Genomic DNA, 17,069 nt, shown 5'->3' with positions numbered 1-17,069 from the left:
TAAAATTGTATACCTGGAACTTCATATGTTATTGTTACTCCAATAAATTTAATTTTTTTAAAATTAAAAAATTTATTTTATTGATTCTAGAGAGAGGGGAAGGGAGGGAAAAAAAGAGGGAGAGAAACACTGATGTGAGAGAGAAACTACAATTGGTTGACGTTTACACATGCCCCAACTGGGGGCCAAACCTGCAACGCAGGACTGTGCCCCAACAGGGAATCAAACTGCAACCTTTTGGTTAGTGGGATGATGCCCAACCAACTGAGCCACACTGGCCAGGGCCAATGAAGTTAATTAAACATTTTTTTAAATGACCTCTGTTCTTTCTGAAGATAATGGCTTTCAAGATCTTGATGTATTTTCATTACATGCATATCTCCTAATGCTCCCATGGCTGACCACATTTCCTTCTGCTCAATCTCCTGTCTTCTCACTTTAATACTAATTTCATGTTATAAATATTATTTCTAAAATTTAGAGTATATTGTTTGAGTCCTGTTTAATGTGGTGTATTGCTTTTCCAGAGGCCTGGATTATTCTAATCCTTGGCATTCTAGCTATGTGCAGACAAGAAGTCAAATATTAGCTAATTTACACATTGTTCATCCAATTATGAAAATGTTACTGGACCTTGGTTATATGACATTTGCTAATACAGTTTTGCTGGACTTAACAGGAATTAGGTAAAATCTCATATTTATTAATAATTAACGTTTAAAATTTTAATGTCTCCCATTTGAATCTTTATATTTTTGACTATATAATTTTTAAAACTAACTGATAAATCTTCAGAACTCTTCTTTAGATTTCGAAGAACTTTTAATTTATTTTACTTGTTTTAGCAATTATATATCAAGACCAATATCTATCCTTTGCTTTAAAATCATTTTTATTTTTTCTCAAAAATAGAGCTAAAGGCCCAATTGATTGTGAATCACTGAAAAATGATCTATCAATACAAGCTAGAAAGTCAGAGGAGAAGATAATGAACACATGGTATCCAAAGGTTATAAGTCTTTTTACCAAGAAGGAAGCACTAGATGGCATTAAACCTGAAAAATTGGATGCATTTTATAACTGTGTTTCCACACTTATGTCAAATCAGGTAAATATGCTTTATGTATTTTAAATGATAATGGTATTAAAATTAATTGAGTATTTTAAATAAAAGTCTATTTAGATAGTGCTAAGTAATTATTTTCAAGTAAATTATGAAAAACATTTTGAGTATAATTTTATTTAAATAAATTAAGCAGAAAAATGGTTTACTGCTGAAGCAATCTAAAATGAGAGGGAAGTCTAGAAGTACCTGTCAATATTCTGAGTGATTACTGGGTTTATGTTTAAAGACTATGAGCTAATTGTCTATATCTTTATTGTAATATATTAACAAAAGAAATATCTTAGTAAACATATTTTTGAACTTATGAAATTTCTTTATTTTTATTTTTATTTTTAAAATTTTTTTTACATTTGACTTTCTTTTTTAATTTTTTTAAATTTTTTAAATTTATTTTTACATTTGACTTCTTTTTGAACTTAGGAAATTTCAAGTTGATTGATTTTCATTTTGTTTTCAGTAAAATTTTGGTCAAAATATTATTGATCATCTTTATATGACAAACAGAAAGAGAATATGAATTTTATGCAAATATGTTTATGGGCCCCTCATATTTTTACTATTGTAGAAATATATTTCTAGAAAAATAGTTTTGAATAAAAACTTTTCCTTGTGGGTGGTAAAGATCTCCAAAGATTCCATGAATTTTACAATGTATCTTTAAAGAGATAATATATATATTGAAATGTATTTAATATCTAGTATATAACACTATAACTAATATATATTATTTGTTTTATCTTTATCCCCTTAAGAGAACTATAATCATTTGATAAGTAAAGAGATGACAGGCATTTTAAAGATTATTTAGATCTTTATTTGTCTGCTTGAGTAAATTTCCAATAGTTGGTTCCTTATAAGAATGCATTATTCATACTCTGGTAACTTATTGTGCACATTTCTAGGTTCCAGTGGTTTCACCCTCATGTATTGGTATGCTGGAAATCTCATTCTTCAGATAAAACAGCAAACACAACAATTCTGACTTGTGGTGTTTGCTAATTTCCATGGTGTAAATATTCCCACCATGGTGATTTTTAAGCATCCAAGGGTTTAGTAACTTTCTCATGAAAATTTTAAATGTGGAACAATTGGCTCTTGTGACAATAGCAGCTAGCTGTAGCTTTACCACTGTCCTTCACCCCATGTGCATGTCTCCCCATAACACCCTTAACTTCAGATGTCAGGCCTTCCCTTCCCTCAGTCTTCACTATGTTGTTTGGTCTTCTGGAATGTTTTCTGTACCAGGGACAAAATCATTAGAGAACATGGAAGATTTAGAGTTTCCATTTTAAGATTGTTGATATTCTATAAAAAATTTAAAGTTTGCCTATATTTTTCTATTTATTATTTTAGAATACATTAATTAACAACATATTGTGCTGAATGAACACAATTTTCAGGACTAAATGGATTGACAGAATGACTTAATTATAGACCATAAGTTCACTGATTTTAGCTGAAGGTTGAATTTGTACTTTCTAAAATAATAGTAATATGATATCATGCAGCTGAAGGATCTCTTAAAGAGAACTGTAGAAGGATTTGTAAAAGTCTTTGACCAAGAAGATCAACAAAGGCTGCCAATATTTAAGATGGAATTGACATTTGATGATGATAAAATGGAATTTTACCCTACTTTTCAAGATTTGGAAGATATTGTTTTGGGTTTGGTAGAGCGAATAGCTGAAGCTCTGCAGGTATTATGCTGTCCTTACCTATCATGTATCTTCATATGGCTCTTTTTCAGAATTTTAAATTGAGTTGAGGCTCTATAAAATATTTATATGCACAAAATATTATAATTCTTTGTTCTATCTCCACTCTTCAAGTTATTTCATGTTTTGTTTTGTTTTGTTTTTTAAGTGTTTTCTCTTTGAGAAAGTCTCCTGGCTGACATTAACTTTTGTCTCTTAGGAATTTTATTGTATAATAATTGTAATGTTTTTGTGCATGTCTCATCTTCCCTAATGAGTTGTGAGCTACTCAAGTAATAGATCCAAGTTATGTTTGTTTTTTTTCTAGAGTTTTCTAGTATAGTCACTTTGACATGATAGTTTCTCAATAAATATTTATTGAATGATAGAAAACTAACCCAATGTAATTTTTATATTACACTACAACCTATGCAATACACCTTTAAATCATTATTTGCATCAATTTATCTTTTCTTGAGCAACTGAAACCTGAAAAGAATGTTAAAAAATATAAGATCTACACACAGAGCAATAACACAGATATTTATTTTATAAAATGTTATTTTTCTTTGTGTTAGAATGTCCAAACAGTACCCTCTTGGCTCTCAGGAACTTCAACAACTGTAAATCTTGATACGGAACTTCCCGAACATGTGTTACAGTGGGCTCTTGATACACTGAAGACAGCAGTACGTCGTAACTTAGAAGGTTCAAGACAACATTATGAGACATATGGTATATGTGACAAATATATTATACCTTTTTTATTATAAAAGAATCACACTTTATTTTTACTAGAATTTGGTCAGATACTTGGTTGTCTGGGGTTGCCATGAAAGAGCAGGGAGAGCCAGAAGTTAGCATGGACATAGATTTTGGCAGCATGAAGGATCAAATCTAAGAAACTTGAATTGTGTTGTATGGTCTAAAGGGCCAATACTAACTGTAACAGGGTGATAAAGCCAAAAAGAAAGCAGAGATATTGGGATAAGGACAAAGCTAATTCCAGGGTGAAGGCAAGATAATTTCTAGAAATATTTGAAAAGACTGCAGCTCAATTTTATAGTCTCCTCAAGTGTGTATAAGATTAGGATAGATAATTGTTGTTTGACATTCTCTTAAGCAAAACTTTCATTAACTGCCTTATTTGTATTCTAAGTTATTTTAAGATCATTACATACCCTATTATCTTTAATTTAAATCATCTGTGTTTAACCTGGTTTGCTTAAGTCTGTTTTATTTTATTCTATTTCTAATAATGTATGTTCATACACTATTAGTAATGATATTTAATTGAACCCTGACTAGTGTGGCTCAGTGAATTGAGTGCCGGCCTGCAAATCAAAGGGTCTCTGTTTCGATTCCCAATCAGGGCACACACCTGGGTTGCAGACCAGGTCACCAGTAGGGAGTGTGCGAGAAACAACCATACATTGATGTTTCTCTCCCTCTTTCTCCTTCCTTTCCCCTCTCTCTAAAAATAAATAAATAAAGTATTAAAAAATAATATTTAATTGAATAGGCTACTTCATTCTGTGAGCATATAAAAAAGCACTTGATCTTTTTAAAAGGGTATTATTCAGATTTAAATTAGATTATTAATTTTCAGTTGAAAAGTATAATTGGCTTCTTGATGGCACTGCAGTTGAGCTGATAGAGACTTTTCAGGCAGAAGATCATACTTTTGATGAATACACAGAGGTGAGTGGCAATTCTGTTTTTCATTGTCTTTTGAATTTTTAAAAATTATATTTTTATTCTTGAAAATAAATGTTTTTTTTAAAAATTATTTTACTGTTGTTCAAGTACAGTTGTCTGCATTTACCCCCCACCACTGACCCCCCACCAACCATCCCAACCTCCTGTCCCTGACCCTGTCCCAAGGGTCCCTCACCTTGGTTTTGTCCATGTGTCCTTTATACTTGTTCTTAAAAACCCTCCCCCCTTCTCCCCCCACAATCCTCCCCCACCTCCTCACTCATTACTGTCCGATTGTTCTGAATTTCATGGTATATGGTTATATTTTGCTTGCTTATTTGTTTTGTTGATTAGGTTCCATTTAAAGGTAAGATCATATGGTATTTGTCTTTCGCCGCCTAGATATTTCACTTAGCATAATGCTCTCCACTTCCATCCATGCTGTTGCGAAGGGTAGGAGCTCCTTCATTTTTTTGGCTACATAGCATTCCATTGTGTAAATGTACCATAGTTTTTTGATCCACTCATTTACTGATGGGCACTTGGGTTGCTTCCAGTACTTGGTTATTGTAAATTGTGCTGCTATGAACATTGGGCTGCATAGGTTCTTTTGGATTGGTGTTTCAGGGTTCTTAGGATATAACCCCAGCAGTGGAGTTGGAGGGTCAAAAGGCAGTTCCATTTTTAGTTTTTTGAGAGAATTCCATAGTGTTTTCCACAGTGGCTGCACCAGTCTGCACTCCCATGAACTAGGGTTTCCTTTTCTCCACAACCTCCCCAACACTTGTTGTTTGTTGATATGTTTATGATGGGCATTCTCACCAGTGTGAAGAGGTATCTCACTGTGGTTTCAATTTGCATCTGATGACTAGAGATGCTGGGCATCTTTTCATATGTCCTTGGGCCCTCTGTATGTTCTCTTTGGAGACGTGTCTGTTCAGGTCTTTTGCCCAGTTTTTTTTTTACTATTCTTTTTCTTTCAATTTTTATTTTAATTGTTGTTCAAGTACAGTTTTCTGCCCTTTACCTTCATCCCAGCCCAGCCCTACCCTCTTCCCTCCAGCCTCCACCCTGCCTTGTTATTGTCCATGTATCCTTTTCACTTGTTCCTGCAAACCCTTCCCCTTTCCCCCTGAAATTCCTTCCCCTCTTTCCTATGGTCACTGTCAGTCTATTGTCTATTTCAGTGTCTTTGGTTGTATTTTGCTTGCTTGTTTGTTTTGTTGATTAGGTTCCTGTTAAAGGTGAGATCATATGGTATTTGTCTTTCACTGCCTGGCTTATTTCACTTAGCATAATGCTTTCCATTTCCATCCATGCTGTTGCAAAGGGTAGGAGCTCCTTCTTTCTTTCTGCTGCATAGAATTCCATTGTGTAAATGTACCATAGTTTTTTGATCCATTCATTTACTGATGGGCATCTAGGTTGCTTCCAACACTTGGCTATTGTAAATTGTGCTGCTATGAACATTGGGGCGCATAGGTTCTTTTGGATTGGTGTTTCAGGGTTCTTAGGATATAATCCTAGCAGTGGAATTGCTGGGTCGAAAGACAGTTCCATTTTTAGTTTTCTGAGAAAATTCCATACTGTTTTCCATAGTGGTTGTACCAGTCTGCAATCCTACTAACAGTGCACTAGGGCTCTCTTTTCTCCATAACCTCTCCAACACTTGTTGTTTGTTGCTTTGTTTATGATGGCCATTCTGACTGGTGTGAAGTGGTATCTCATTATGGTTTTAATTTGCATCTCTCTGATAGCTAGCCATACTGAGCATGTTTTCATGTGTCTCTGGATCCTCTGTATGTCCTCCTTGGAGAAGTGTCTTCTCAAGTCCTTTGCCCATTTTTTAATTGGGTTGCTTGTCTTTTCAGAGTGGAGTTGTGTGAGTTTTTTTTTTATATATTTTGGAGATTAAACCTTTGTCTGAGGTATCATTGGCAAATATATTTTCCCATACGGTTGGTACTTTTTTCATTTTAATGCTGTTTTCTTTAGTGTGCAGAGCCTTTTATTTTGATAAGATCCCATTTGTTTATTCTTTCCTTTATATTCCTTGCTCTAGGGGACATATCAGTGAAAATATTGCTGTGTGAAATATCTGAGATTTCCCTGCCTATGTTCTCCTCTAGGACTTTAATGGTGCCATGGCTTATATTTAAATCTTTTATCCACCTTGAATTTATTTTTCTGTATGGTGTAAGTTGGTGCTCGAGTTTCGTTTTTTTTGCACGTAGCTGCCCAGTTCTCCCAACACCATTTGTTGAAGAGGCTATTTTTGCTCCATTTTATGTTGCTGCTCCCTTTGTTGAATATTAATTGACTGTAGAGACTTGGGCTTATTTCTTGGATATCTGTTTTATTCCATTAGCCTATGTGACTGTTTTTATGCCAGTACCAGGCTATTTTGATTACAGTGGCCTTGTAATACAGTTTAGCATCAGGTATTGTGGTCCCTCCTACTTTGTTCTTCTTTCTCAAAATTGCAGCAGCTATTTGGGGGTCATTTATAGTTCCATATAAATTTTTGAAGTGTTTGTTCTGTCTGTGAAATATGCCATTGGTACTTTAATAAGTATTGCATTGAATGTGTAAATTGATTTAGGTAGTATGGACATTTTGATGATGTTAATTCTTCTGATCCATGAACACAGTATATGTTTCCATTTGTTTGTGTCTTCCTTGGTTTCTTTCTTCAGTGTTATGTAGTTTTCTGAGTACAGGTCTTTTACCTCCTTGGTTATTAGATTTATTCCTAGGCATTTAATTCTTCTTGTTGCTATATCAAATGGGATTCCCCCCTCCCCCATTTCTGCTTCTGCTGTTTCATTGTTGGTATACAAAAATGCCTTTGATTTCTGGATATTGACTTTGTATCCTGCTGTTTTGTCAAATTCATGTATTATATTAAGCAGTCTTTTGGCAGAGTCTATAGGATTTTCTGTGTACACTATCATGTCATCTGCAAACAATGACAGTTTTTGTTTTCTCTTTTCCAATTTGGATGTCTTTTATTTCCTTTTCCTGTCTGATTGCTGTGGCTAAAACTTCCAATACTATGTTGAATAGAAGTGGTGAAACTGCACAACCTTGTCTAGTTCCTGATCTTAGTGGAAAAGATTTTAGTTTTTGCCCATTGAGTATAATGTTGGCTGTAGGTCTCTCCTATGTGGCCTTTATTATGTTGAGGAATGCTCTCTTTTTCCCACTTTGCTGAGTGTTTTTATTATAAATGGGTGCTGTACCTTATCAAATGCATTTTCTGCATCTATTGATATGATCATGTGATTTTTGTCTTTGCTTTTGTTTGTGTAATGTATTACGTTAATTGATTTCTGAATATTGTAACTTCCATGTATCCCTGGGATGAATCCCACTTGGTCATGGTGTATGACCTTTTTTTATGTATTGTTGGATGCAGTTTGCCAATATTTTGTTGAGGATTTTGGTGTCTATGTCCATCAGTGATATTGGCCTGTAGTTTTCTTTCTTTTTTGTGTCTTTATCTGGTTTTGGGATTAGGATGATGCTGGCTTCATAAAAAGGGTTTGGGAGGCTTCTGTCTTCTTGGATTTTTTGGAATAGTCTGTGAAGGATAGGGGTTAGCCCTTCCTTAAATGCTTTGCAGAATTCTCCTGTGAAACCATCTGGTCCAGGGCTTTTGTGTGTCAGGAATTTTTTGATTACTGCTTCGATTTTGTCAGCTCTTATTGGTCTGTTCAGGCTTTCTGCTTCTTCATTGAGTTTTGGAAGATTATATTTTTCTAGAAATTTGTCCGTTTCACCTAGGTTTTCAAATTTCTTGGCATTCATTTTTTCATAGTAATTTCTTACAATCCTTTATATTTCTGTGGTATCAGTTGCAATCTCTCCTCTTTCATTTCTGATTGTGTTTATTTGGGTCCTCCCTCTTTTTTTCTTGATGAGTCTGCTTAAAGGCTTGTTGATTTTGTTTATTTTTTCAAAGAACCAACTCCTGGATTTATTGATCCTTAGAATTGTGCTTTTAGTGTCTATGTCATTTAATTCTGCTCTGATCTAGGTCATTTCCTTCCTTCTACTTGCTCTGGGCTTTGTTTGTTGTTGTTCCCCCAGTTTTTGTAGAGGTAAGGTTAGGTTGTTTATTTGAAATGTTTCTATGTTTTCTAGGTAGGCCTGTATGGCTAAGAACTTCCCTCTCAGGACTACCTTTGCTGTTTCCCATACGTTTTGGACTGTTGTGAGTTCATTTTCATTTGTTTCCAGAAAGTTTTTGATTTCTTCCTTGATCTCATACTTAATTCATTCATTGTTTAATAGCATGCCATTCAATCTCCATGAATGTGAATGTTTTTGAGTTTTTTTCCTTGAGGTTTCTGGTTTCTGGTTTCAGTCCCTTGTGGTCCAGGAAAATACTTGATATGATTTCAATTGTCTTGAATTTGTTGATGTTGGTTTTGCATCCTCTCATGTGGTCTATCTTTGAAAATGTTGCATGTGCATTTGACAAGAATGTGTATTTTGCTTCTTTGGGATGAAAGGCTCTATATCTATCAGTTAAGTCTATTTTATCTAGGACATTGTCCAATGCCACAATATCTTTGTTAATATTTTGTTTAGAAGATCTATTCGTTTTTGACAGTGAGGTGTTAAAATCCCCTACTATAATTGTGCTTCTGTCAATATCTTTCTTGAAGTCCTCTAAAATTTTTCTTATATATTTGGGTGCTCCTCTGGTGGGTGTATATATGCTTATAATGTTTATGTCTTCTTGATGGATTCTTTCCTAGAGTATTATGAAGTGACCTTCTGGGTCTCTTTTTATGGCCTTTGTTTTGAAGTTTATTTTGTCTGATATGACAATTGGTACCCCTGCTTTTTCCCTGTCCATTTGCTTGGAAAATTTTTCCAACCTGTCACATTAGTCTGTGTAGGTGTTTTGTTCTGAGGTGGGTCTCTTGTAAGCAGCCTATGTGTAGGTCATGTTTTCTTATCCATTCACAGCTACCCTATGTCTTTTAATTGGATCATTTAATACATTTAAGTTGAATGTTATTATTGATACATATTTATTCATTGCCATTTTACTTTCTTTGTACCTGTATTCCTCTCTCTCTCACACTTTTTCTTCCTTTTCTTAAAGCAGTCCCTTGAACATTTCTTGCGGTGCTGGTTTGGATGAAGTGTATTATTTGAGACTTCTTTTATCTGGAAATCTCTTTATTTGGCCTCCTATTTTAATTGAGAGCCTTGCTAGATAGAATAGCCTTGGTTGCAGGCCTTTGTTTTTCGTTACCTGGACTATTCCTTTCCAGTCCCTTCTGGCTTGTAGTGTTTCCATTGAGACAAGTCAGGAACTAGTCTTATCAGTGTTTCTTTGTATGTTACTTCCTGTTTCTCCCTTGCTGCTGTTAAGATGTGCTCTTTGTCTCTGAAACTTGGCATTTCAATTATGATGTGTCTTGAAGTGGGCCTCTTTACATTCCTCTTGGTTAGGACTCTGTGTTTCCTGCATTATGTAACTTTTTCTCTCATCCAATTAGGAAAGTTCTCCATCAGTACCTTTTCCAAACAGGTTTTCTATCCCTGTCTCGTCTCCTTCTCCTGGTATCTGTATTATTTGGATATTATTATGTTTTACATTGTGCTGCAGTTCCCTTAACACCTCTTCATTATTTCTGAGTCTTTTTTCTTTTTCTTGCTGTTTCTGGGTGTTTTTTTTTTCTATCTTTTCTTCCAGCTCACTGATTCGATCCTCTGCTTCATCTAGCCTGCTTTTGGTTCCTTCTACCATATTCTTCAATTCAGAAATTGTATTCTTCATTTCCTCTTGGCCCTTGTTGATAGTTTCTGTTTCCTTTTTCATGCTGATATAGTTTGCAGTGATTACATCATAGTTTCCTGCAGTTTTTGGTAATTCTCAGTGAGCTCATTGAGCTTCCTTATAACCATTGCTCTGAACTCAATATCTGATAGTTGACTTCCCTCTGTTATATTTAGCATTCTTCCTGAGGATTCTTCCTTTCTTTTCATTTGGGATTTGTTTTTTGTTTTCCCATTGTTTGTGAGATTCTTCTTGTTAGCCTCAGCTTCTTAAATCAATCTGTTCTGACTCCCTGGGTTTATGGTGTGAACTTCTATGGTAGAATACCTGTGAGATTCAGTGGTGCTGTCTCCTTGATCTCTGGAGCTCACTAGTCTTCGCCTGTCATTTAAGTTGACTCTGTGTTTGTCTTTGGGTTTTGATTGTTGTTGGGTCTTTCTTTGGTGGGTCTTCCCCTCCAGCTGGTTAACTAAGGGTCACTGCACCCACCATGTCTTGTGTACTGTTGTGCCAGTGCAGACAGGTTGTGTCAAAGCTGGTTCTTCTGTCTGTCTGATGTTTTGAGGCTTCTCTCTCAGTATTGTTCAGTCATTTGTTCTGGGTAATTTCTCCATCATTTAGTTATCATTTCAGATTGGTCCTGGGTGGTGGTTAGTGTGGCTTCCATTCACTCATTCATCTTCCTTTATTATCTGTTGGTGGTTCCTTTGTTGGTGGGTTCTCTTCCAGCAGGTACACTGGTGTTCACAGTTCCCACCTACTCTTTTAGGTGGTTATTTGGAGGGGGACGGCAAAATGCATTAAGACAGCAGGAGTGTATTCTATGGAATTTAAAGTACCAACCCATAGAGAAGAGATAGGAGACCCTTTAGATAACTATATTGTTAACTGTGATATTTCACCCAACTATCAACTTTTTAGGAAGGGTTGGAAAAGGATAAGGCTTGTTAGAGGGGGAAAGGATTGTGAGTTAAATTCAGAAAACAGTGAGCTCATGAGAGGTCAGATTATGAGATCCAGGGGGGGTGCTGTGTAGTATTTAAAATTGTATGGAACAACACGTATTTACAATAATACTGGACTGACAATCATATGACAGAATCTATATAATCTGAATAACAAAAATAGAATGTACATGACACAACCTAGAGTTGTGTGCTATTGGAACACAAGTGAAGTCAAAGAAGGAAAATTAAAATACACTATGAAAGAGAGAACAAGGAAAACCAGTCAAACAGTGCAATTAAACAAACAAAATGATGAAAACTAAACAGAAAGAAGAGAAATAAAAAATACTAATAAAATAAAAGAAGTAAAAATATTGAAAAATAGTAATAAAAAAATAAACAATACCATGCAAGGTCTTTGGAGTAACAAAGTGAAAAAAATATGGAATGCTTCACAAATTTGCATGTAATCCTTTTGCAGGAGCCATGCTAATCTTCTCTGTATTGTTCCAATTTTAGTATATATGCTGCTGAAGTGAGCACTGCTTAATAATTCTTATTGTTTTATGTGTATTTGTGTATATCATTAGGATTTTCTCTATGCAATATCATGTTATTTGCAAATAGATATTGCCTTCTTCATTTTTAACTTTATTCTTGTTTATTATAGTTGTCCCAATTTTATCCCCTTTGCCCTCCTCAACCCCTGCTCCCATAGTCCCTCCTCACCTATTGTCCACGTCCATGGATCATTCATACATGTTCTTTGACTACTTTCTTACCTTTCTTACTACCATTCCTCTGCCCCTTTTCCTCTAGCAGTTGTCAGTCTGTTCCCATTTCCATGTCTATGGTTCTGTTTTGCTTAGAACCAGGGACATTAGTTTATTTTGTTCATTAGATTCCTCTTATAAGTATTATCCCTAAGAATCCTGGAACACTAATTCAAAAGAACTTATGCACCCTGATGCAGCACTATTTACAATAGCCTAGTGTCAGAAACAGCCTAAATACCCATAAGTAGATAAATGGATTAAAAAATTGTAGTTCATCTACACAATGGAATACTATGCAGCAGAAAGAAAGAAGACAGAATTCTTATCCTTTGCGACAGCATGGATGGAACTGGAGACTATTATACTAAGTGAGATAAGCCAATCGGTGAAAGACAAATACTTCTTAATTTTTAATATGGATGCCTCTTATTTATTTTTCTTGCCTAATTGTCCTGGTTAGTTCAATATTGAGTGGAAGGGTTGAGAGAAGATATCTTTATCTTACTCTAGATCTTAGGGAAAGCATTAAAACCATTAAGTATAATGTCAGTTTTAGATTTATCCTAGACACCCCTTATCAAATTGAGGTTGTTATCTTCTATTCCTAGTCTGTGAAGTGTTGTTAACATAAGGGTTGAATTTTCCTAAATGCTTCTTCTGCCTCTATTGAGATTGATATGTATTCTAATGTGCATACTTTGTACCTTATTTCAGTTTTATGTGTTTATAAAACTATATTATGAATTCATAAATTCATAATTTGCAAAACAAGATATGGTATATTCTCTTTTACTTGTGTTTTACCATGTATCTTAATATAATGCTGTGTAGAAAGTAGGCACAATAAGTGTTCTATGAGCTAACAGCTAAACTTTTTGTGGTCTTTGCCATAACTTATACTATCTACACACCTTAAATCTCTAGGTTGAACATATGTTTCATTGGGGTTTACAATGATTTTTTCCTTAGGTCTAGTATTTTCTGGAATATTATAATTTGTGGATGATTTATTTAACTGTTTAAAAATTTACTTTTAGGTTTAGTAATATATCCCTGCATTTCTTTATCAATGCTAGGTATACTGTAATTGTGGTTTATATACCATTTTTGCATATAGTTGTAGTTTATTATAGCATAACACTTCATTGTAGTGATATATTATTTTTTTCTACTGTAAATGAATATTTTCATTGTTTCCAATGTGCCATATTTTTTTTTGATCCAGCTCATTTTCTTTTCCACATCTATTAATTACATCCCAGAAAACCTGGATGATTACTTGAGAATAAGAAAACATCTATTTTCTATTTTCCAGTGCCATCAGCTCTATATACTGTCTGGTATTTTTCCAACCAAGAACCAAACAGGTGTTCAATTGTCCTTGAATTAATTAATATTCTCAGCTCCCTTAAACACTGAAAGCTTTAAGCCCAACCCACAAAATACTGGAGGCAGAAAAATAGGGTAGCTTTGAGAGAAAGGGAAGTAAAGGGAAAGTCTCTTTAAGGACTTAAAAAAAGAAATGGGGCTCTTTGGTAGTGGGTAGATATTGGGTGAGTAAGAAGGTAGAGAGGCAACGTTAAAGATGGATTGTGGAATTAAGTCAAAGTTGCCCAAAGTTGGTAGGTATGTTTTAGTTTAAAAAAATGCAACATAACTTGTTAGTTTTTTTTCCATACTTCTTTGTTTAATTTTGAAAAACTATCCCAGTATCTGGTTATTAAGAATGTATAAGTTTAAATATTTGGAATCTTTGTAATGGCAGAACACAGTGTTTTTCTCCTGGGTTATATTGACCAAAACCAAAAAGTTCTTTATACATATTTGTTTTTCTGAAGATTGAATTCGAATTTTCAGTGAGGCATCAATAATGGCACAAACAAGTATTTGTCAGCTACACAAATTGCCACATGATATAGATTTGTTTCTAAACAGAGAGATGAGTTGACTTTTGGGGATGCTTTTTTTAATATCAATAATTACTGAGGGAAATTTTACATTCTGAAATTTTTAGATATTAATGCTGTAAATAGCACCATATTGGATATTTACTGGTAGACTGGCAAATTTCTTAGTGAAAGGACAGGTGAAAAAAAGATTTATGCACACAAAGAGAAAATTTTAATCACTAAGCAAAAAGAAATGAGTTTGTATTTATATTATATAATTAAGAAGTTAACCATAATACTATACAAAACACTGATGAATTAAAATGCTAAGCATTTTTTTATTATAACATTTTTTTAAGCTTGTAGGAAGATTTCTCAGTCTTGCCTCAGAAATAATGCTTTTGCCTCAGTGGGTTCATTTCCCTATGGTTCGTTTGGATTGTGAAGATTTGAAGACAGGCCTAACAAATAAAGCAAGAGCCTTTGCAAATATATTATTAAATGACATAGCTTCAAAACATAGAAAAGAAAATGAATGGTAAGTAGAATTAATTTCCAAATTTAGGGTTATCAGGCTAAAAGAAATATTTTGCTAGTAATAACTGTTTAAAAACAAAAGATTAAAATACTAGTACTTACTAGAAAAACACTTACTAGAAAAAATATTAGAAAAGTACTTATTAGAAATAGTACTTATTAGAAAAAGTACTTTTTCTCCATAGCTGCCTCCTAGGGAGGTTTCTTTGTAGAAGCATTGGTTCAGTTTCATTTTGTTTTATACTGTTTCAGGCTAGTTTTGAGGCAACACAGTATTAAAAAAGAAGAACTTGAAATACACCCATATTTGGACACAGGTTGCATGAAAATAGATTATAGACATTCAATGATATTGGGAATATCTGGAATTATTCCTGACCCCAGTATTTATGTGTTGTGTCACCTAGCTTTTCTCATCTCCAAAATGGACACATAATACTTTGTGTCTATTGCAAAGCAGCTATAAAACTGGATTAATAAATTTGTGGCCCGCTAGCTGAATGTGTGTGCCATTTGCTTACTTCACAGTTTGGTTTGTCATCTGCTTGGGCTACCATGCTCTCATTTTGTTTGCCTGCTTTTCTTTTGCTTCAATGTCTCTCCCTAAAACACTCAGATGCTGCTCTAGCAGGAAGAAAAGACCCCCAGCACTATCATACATCTTTTTGGAACAATCCACTTTAACACATACTTCCTATATTTTTTTTCATATTTTTAAAGATTTTTATTTATTTTATTTATTTTTAGAGAGGGAAGGGAAGGCGAGAGAGAGAGAGAGAGAGAGAGAGAGAGGCATCAATGTGTGGTTGCTGGGGGCCGTGGCCTGCAACCTAGGCATGTGCCCTGACTGGGAATCGAACCTGCGATGCCTGGTTCACAGCCCACACTCAATCCACTAAGCTACACTAGCCAGGGCACCTCCTACATTTTTTTGTAAAAATAAAAAAAAAATAAAAAAAGAATACCCAGGGGAAAAAATAGAAGTAATTATCAAGCCCTATGTGATCTGACTCCTGCTTACCTCTCCAACTTTATTTTATATCTTCATTTGCCAAATTGTATTCATGTTGGCCTGCTTGCCATTCCTGAAATATGCCAACTTCATTGCTAGGTTGAGGCTGTTTACCTTGCTGCTTTTTCCTTTTGGAGGCTTTTCCCTGATATGTGCAGGACTCACTGTTTTCTTTTCTCATATTGACTATCATCTCCCTAAAGGGCCCTTTCCTGGTCACTCTATGTAAATAGTGATCCTTTCTCTACACTCCATGAGTATTTATCTTGCTTTTTTTTTCTTCATAGCACTTTTCACTACCTAACATTGTGCTATGTATTTATGTGCATTGTGTCTTGGCTTGAATGTAGGCTTTATGAGAGAAAGGACTTGATATTTAGCTGTTATAGCTCCATTGCTTAGAACTTTGCTTACCATATTGTAGGTACTCATTTATTAAATGAAGTATATTTACCACATAATAGAAATAAAATACCTGCATGAGCTTATTTTTTATTTTTTTCAATTTTTTTCATTTGTTTTTGTTTTAATTGTTGTCAAGTACAGTTTTCTGTCTTTTACTCCCACCCCAGCCCACCCCTCAGCCCTCCCTACCTCCCTCCCATTTCCACCTCCCTAGTTTTTGTCCATGTGTCCTTTATACTTGTTCCTGTAAACCCCTCACCTTTCCCCCTGAAATTCCCTCCCCTCTTTCCTATGGTCACTGTCAGTCTATTGTCTATTTCAGTGTCTTTGGTTGTATTTTGCTTGCTTGTTTGTTTTGTTGATTAGGTTCCTGTTAAAGGTGAGATCATATGGTATTTGTCTTTCACTGCCTGGCTTATTTCACTTAGCATAATGCTTTCCATTTCCATCCATGCTGTTGCAAAGGGTAGGAGCTCCTTCTTTCTTTCTGCTGCATAGAATTCCATTGTGTAAATGTACCATAGTTTTTTGATCCATTCATTTACTGATGGGCATCTAGGTTGCTTCCAACACTTGGCTATTGTAAATTGTGCTGCTATGAACATTGGGGTGCATAGGTTCTTTTGGATTGGTGTTTCAGGGTTCTTAGGATATAATCCTAGTAGTGGAATTGCTAGGTCGAAAGACAGTTCCATTTTTAGTTTTCTGAGAAAATTCCATACTGTTTTCCATAGTGGTTGTACCAGTCTGCAATCCTACTAACAGTGCACTAGGGCTCCCTTTTCTCCATAACCTCTCCAACACTTGTTGTTTGTTGCTTTGTTTATGATGGCCATTCTGACTGGTGTGAAGTGGTATCTCATTATGGTTTTAATTTGCATCTCTCTGATAGCTAGCCATACTGAGCTCAGTAAATTTAGTGTTTAAAATTACTTACCTCAGCCCTGGCTGGCATAGCTGAGTGGATTGAGCTTGGGCTGAGAACCAAAGTGTCGCAGGTTCGATTCCCAGTCAGGGTACATGCCTAGGTTGCAGGCCATGACCGCCAGCAACCGTACATTGATGTTTCTCTCTCTCTCTTCCTTCTCTAAAAATAAATAAATAAAATCTTTTAAAAAATTACTTACCTCTTTTATACTTTGCTTTTGTGTGAGGTTTTTTGGATATTTCTGGTAATGGCACGAC

The 17,069-nt window shown here is 34.8% G+C and overlaps 1 protein-coding gene and 1 non-coding gene across 2 annotated transcripts in view; one reads left to right on the top strand and one right to left on the bottom strand.

Moving 5' to 3' along the window:
• The window catches only part of DNAH12 (dynein axonemal heavy chain 12), a 263,016-nt gene that overhangs the window by 22,061 nt on the left and 223,886 nt on the right, over positions 1 to 17,069 (top strand). The window contains exons 6-11 of the mRNA XM_045831904.1: positions 528 to 686; positions 913 to 1,108; positions 2,635 to 2,823; positions 3,399 to 3,555; positions 4,430 to 4,521; positions 14,290 to 14,468. Coding sequence (XP_045687860.1) covers positions 528 to 686; positions 913 to 1,108; positions 2,635 to 2,823; positions 3,399 to 3,555; positions 4,430 to 4,521; positions 14,290 to 14,468 — 972 coding nt within the window. The remainder of the gene's footprint in view (positions 1 to 527; positions 687 to 912; positions 1,109 to 2,634; positions 2,824 to 3,398; positions 3,556 to 4,429; positions 4,522 to 14,289; positions 14,469 to 17,069) is intronic.
• Positions 11,702 to 11,808, bottom strand: LOC123814609. The gene has a single exon (XR_006784945.1). It is a non-coding gene; the product is annotated as a U6 spliceosomal RNA (small nuclear RNA).

Source organism: Phyllostomus hastatus, unplaced genomic scaffold (genome assembly GCF_019186645.2).
Source record: "Phyllostomus hastatus isolate PE091 unplaced genomic scaffold, TTU_PhHast_1.1 phas_contig_16, whole genome shotgun sequence".
Lineage (NCBI taxonomy): Eukaryota > Metazoa > Chordata > Mammalia > Chiroptera > Phyllostomidae > Phyllostomus > Phyllostomus hastatus.
Note: the sequence above shows the minus strand (reverse complement) of the source record. Positions and strands in the feature narration are given on the sequence as shown.